This window comes from Arachis ipaensis, chromosome B10 (assembly GCF_000816755.2).
Source record: "Arachis ipaensis cultivar K30076 chromosome B10, Araip1.1, whole genome shotgun sequence".
Lineage (NCBI taxonomy): Eukaryota > Viridiplantae > Streptophyta > Magnoliopsida > Fabales > Fabaceae > Arachis > Arachis ipaensis.
This window is the reverse complement of record NC_029794.2, coordinates 132,435,380-132,439,320: the sequence shown is the minus strand read 5'-3', so window position 1 is coordinate 132,439,320 and position 3,941 is coordinate 132,435,380. Positions and strand designations below refer to the sequence as shown.

The 3,941-nt window shown below is 32.9% G+C and overlaps 2 protein-coding genes across 2 annotated transcripts in view; one reads left to right on the top strand and one right to left on the bottom strand.

Annotated features, from left to right (window-relative positions):
• The window catches only part of LOC107623934 (ATP synthase mitochondrial F1 complex assembly factor 2), a 5,396-nt gene extending 3,979 nt beyond the window's left edge, over positions 1 to 1,417 (top strand). The window contains exons 3-4 of the mRNA XM_016326341.2: positions 267 to 544; positions 916 to 1,417. Coding sequence (XP_016181827.1) covers positions 267 to 544; positions 916 to 1,023 — 386 coding nt within the window. The 3' untranslated portion in view covers positions 1,024 to 1,417. The remainder of the gene's footprint in view (positions 1 to 266; positions 545 to 915) is intronic.
• Positions 1,218 to 3,434, bottom strand: LOC107621281 (mavicyanin-like). The gene is made up of 2 exons (XM_016323315.2): positions 2,988 to 3,434; positions 1,218 to 1,971 (listed from the first exon to the last, which is right to left on the bottom strand). The coding sequence occupies exons 1-2, from the start codon at positions 3,211 to 3,213 to the stop codon at positions 1,643 to 1,645; spliced, it is 555 nt and encodes a 184-aa protein (XP_016178801.2). The 5' UTR covers positions 3,214 to 3,434; the 3' UTR covers positions 1,218 to 1,642.

Sequence of the window (3,941 nt, the reverse complement as noted above, 5' to 3'; positions counted from 1 at the left end):
TCGTACAATTAGTTTAGTGCAAAATCAAGATGTTTTCAATTATGTCCCTAATCCATGCGCGTATTTATAATATTATTGCGAAACAAAAGGAGTACTACATTGTTAGAAGTAGATTTCAGTGCTTCTTAAAGTGATGATTATTAGACATGTATTTGTTGCAATGTTATTTGGGTTAAAAAGAATCCAGTCTCTTACGAAAATAACCAAAAATAACTAGCATGGGAAAAACTTGAGAGATTTTATTTTTGAATCTTCTGACTTTGCAGATCGCCAAGTGGAAAAGTTGAACCCTCTGCTTTGCTGGGTGGAATCAGAATTTGGATTCAAGCCAGTTGTGTACTCAAGCTTTTTTGGTGGAAAGCAGGAAGATGGTCTGGTAAAAGCCGTAGAGAACCTTCTAAAGAGATCAGATGACTGTGAATTGGCAGCAATTGATGCTATTGCTGCTGCAGCGCATTCTTTAGTTATTGCTATAGCTGTTGTCCGTGATAAATTGCAGATTGAGGAAGCTATTGAGCTTATTAGACTTGAAGAAGATTTTCAGGTTCTTAGATTCGAAACACCCTATATCGTCCCTTAGATATACTTGTTTTCATTTTTTGGAGATTAGTACTGTACCTTATAAAGTTACAAGGTTGGTATGGTTGAAAATTTGTCCTGTCTCTCATCAACTAAAATTAGTGCATCATGGATCAGTTTATTTTATCTTTTCTGTTAGGGACTAATTTGTTTGAAGCAAAAATTGTTACAGACCAATTTAGAGTAATTAGCTTTTAAAATTTTAAAAAACTTGTGTCCAAATATTAGACTATTCATTATATCAAAGGTATGGATAACCCTATATAAAGAAAGGGTACCCTAACACATTCCCGTTATTTTATGATTTTTATCAATATAACTTGATTCTTTTCACAGGTGGAAAGATGGGGCCTGGTTGAAGGTGGCCATGATGTGGATATTGCCGACCTTAGGGTACAGGTTTCGTCGGGAGCTGTATTTCTCGGTTTGTCTAGGAGAACTTAAATTTTTGTCATCCACTCATCCTGTCTGTTTAGTGTTACATTCTTGAGAAGTAGCTAGCAGCTAGTTTATGAAATAAGGTTTTGTCGACATAGATATCCAAAACTTTGCAGAAGATCATGCGCAATCTTCGCCCTGGGATAGGTTGAAACGTTAAACCTTGTTAATGTGCCTTTACTCAGCATGATTGCAAACAATTTTTTTGGATTGCGGATTGGAAAATGCCAAGAAGAAATATAGCTGCTATATAAAGGAGTTTAGAATATCATAGTGAAATAATTTTGCTTTTTAGCATGTGATTGCAAGTTTGAACTCATGAAAAGTGGAAAAGTGTTGTACCAATTCGGATGATTGCTTTTTATGCTTATGATTCTATATGCTCTATTTTAAGACATAATACAATCGTGTAAAACTCTTTATGCTACTAGGATATCAAAATTAGACTATAAATGAAACAGAGATCAATACACCATATATAACAGAAATGCATAATAGGTTCCAATACAAAATCCCTCACTACTACTGGAATGAAAAACACCTAATAAGAACAAATCGCATCACACACAAACACAATAATTTTCCTAATAAGAACAATACTACACTAAAATCACATTACATTACATTACATATAGGAACCAAAAGCATCACAAGCCAAAACAAAGGGAAGGAATAAGAGGGTTATTATTATTCCAGAGACTCCAGCAAAGGGTGTAACTGCATCATGGTGTCCATGAGACTTGTCATGGTCATCTGGAACCAAAACCCTGATAGCCATCTTCTGTCCTTTCTCACAGTGCCCGGTGGCGCCACTGATGAAGTAGAATGTCCCGGAGTGTTGGAACTTGAACTCAGTGTTGCCAATGTTGGAGAAGAAGGTTGGGTGAGTTGAGTTGCATCTCTTGTAATCTTCCTCACCCACCTCCATCACTGAGTCCTTCCTGTACCTGAAACCTGCACACACACACAACTCAGAATTAGTCGCACTTGATTTATTTTATTTTATTTTTTTAAATATAGTACACAATTTTGTTTAAAATTTTGTGTTTTGATGTTGTATGTTGAACTTGTGCAATATGTTTATTTTGGGTATTCATTGAGCATATTTACTTTGTAGTTTGACGTTTTGTTTAGATTAATTATTTATAAATATCAATTTAAAAATAATAATTTGAAAAAAAAATTGATGGGAGTAAAAAATGATCTTAAGATCCCGAAATTTAAATAAAACAAGAAGTGCATGATATACCCACTAAGATAAATTGTGGGTTCAGGTGGAAATATTAACCGATTTGTTTTAGAAGGAAAATGAATTCTCAGGTCACAAATATAAATATGATTATCAACCTCTTCCCTCATGAAGAAAAATTTAGTTTATAATAAGACATGCACACACACATACATCTATTACATAGTGATCCTTTTGTTTTATCCATATGAAAGGTGAAAAAAAAAGTAATTCAAATTAAACTCGTAGAAAAGCAAATACTACAACATTGATCTATGCTGAAAATCGTTAAATAATTTGAAATTTATCATTTTCAAATATGATGATGATCCATTTATATGAGATGATGAAAAAAAAGTGATAGGGTTTAATAACCATCATATTTATAACCTATGGAATAAAAAAAATGAATAAATAACCATTTGTATCCATGAAATATGACACCGTTGACATATGTATCCACACTAGATCGAAACTAAATTTGTACCCATACAAGATGTCCTTCATGTGACAAAAGTACCCTGTCTTTGGAGGGTTGGAGTGCTACGTAGGGTACTTTTGTCACACGAAGAACATCTTACATGGGTACAAGTTTAGTTTCAATCTAGTGTTGATACATATGTCAGTGTCAGTGTTTTCATCTTTTATGGATACAAATGGTCATTTATTCTAAAAAAAATTATGTGTGGAAGAAATAATAAACAAGAAAGCATGGAATAAATAAAAAAAGAAAAGTACTTACGGATGGAGTCACCAACTTGGAACCTGTTGTGAGAAGCCCAGATATTGTAGATGTTGGTGTCATTAGAAGGCGGAACAACCCACCCCTTAGGGCCACCCACGTCGAACTCAAGGGAAGCCACATATTGAAAACCCAAGAAAATGGCCAACACAAACACAACAGAGGTAGTCATGGAACTCATCATCATCATCATCAAAGAAGAATGGCAAGAAGCGAATGAGTGCATATGCAATGAAACTGGCTGAATTTGATGTGTATATATAAAGGGGTTGGCGAAGTTGGAGGAGATATAGGGGTAGTGGGCAGTTACTACTTACTACGTTACACTAGTGCCATGCAAGCTCACATGGTTAGAGCCTTATTTTTTCTTTTTCTCTTTGGTTTTTAATGATTTTTTTTACTACCCTTATTATTCTTTGGCTAAAGTTATAATTGATTATGTCTGATATGTATAGTAGCATTATCAAAAAAATCAATGTTTTTTTGTAGTCATAGTCATTGTAATAATTATAGCTTAAATGAAAAAAACTCGTGTGTTCTAAGAACAAATGAATGTTCTTATTTTGTATTTGTAATGTAAATTAGCTTGGGATTAATTTTTGTTTAATCAATCACCTTGAAGATAATTAATAAATTAGAATAAACACAAAAAACTGAAGGGATCAATAACCATGTTAAAATTACTTTTTAAAATTGTGTATACTGAGAGAAAAAAAAGGGTTAGGAAATTCAGATACTCTAATCTTTTATCTCAATAGAGTATTTTTAGTTTTTTACACCTATTAACCTAGCTTCATCACGTAGGTTTGAGATATTGGAACAAAGTGGAAAATCAGTGGTGGTAATTACTACACATAAAGACACAAATTTTAAAATTTGATAAAATATGAAGATACGATATATATTTTTTTGGTGACAAGATACGATATATATAAAAATAAAGTATAAAATATT

What these genes read in the sequence shown, in the direction of transcription:
- LOC107621281 (XM_016323315.2), bottom strand. Translation starts at nt 3,213, where the DNA reads ATGCACTCATTCGCTTCTTGCCATTCTTCTTTGATGATGATGATGATG. An exon ending in CCAAGTTGGTGACTCCATCC is followed by an intron (nt 1,972 to 2,987) that starts GTAAGTACTTTT and finishes GTGTGTGTGCAG; the next exon opens with GTTTCAGGTACAGGAAGGAC.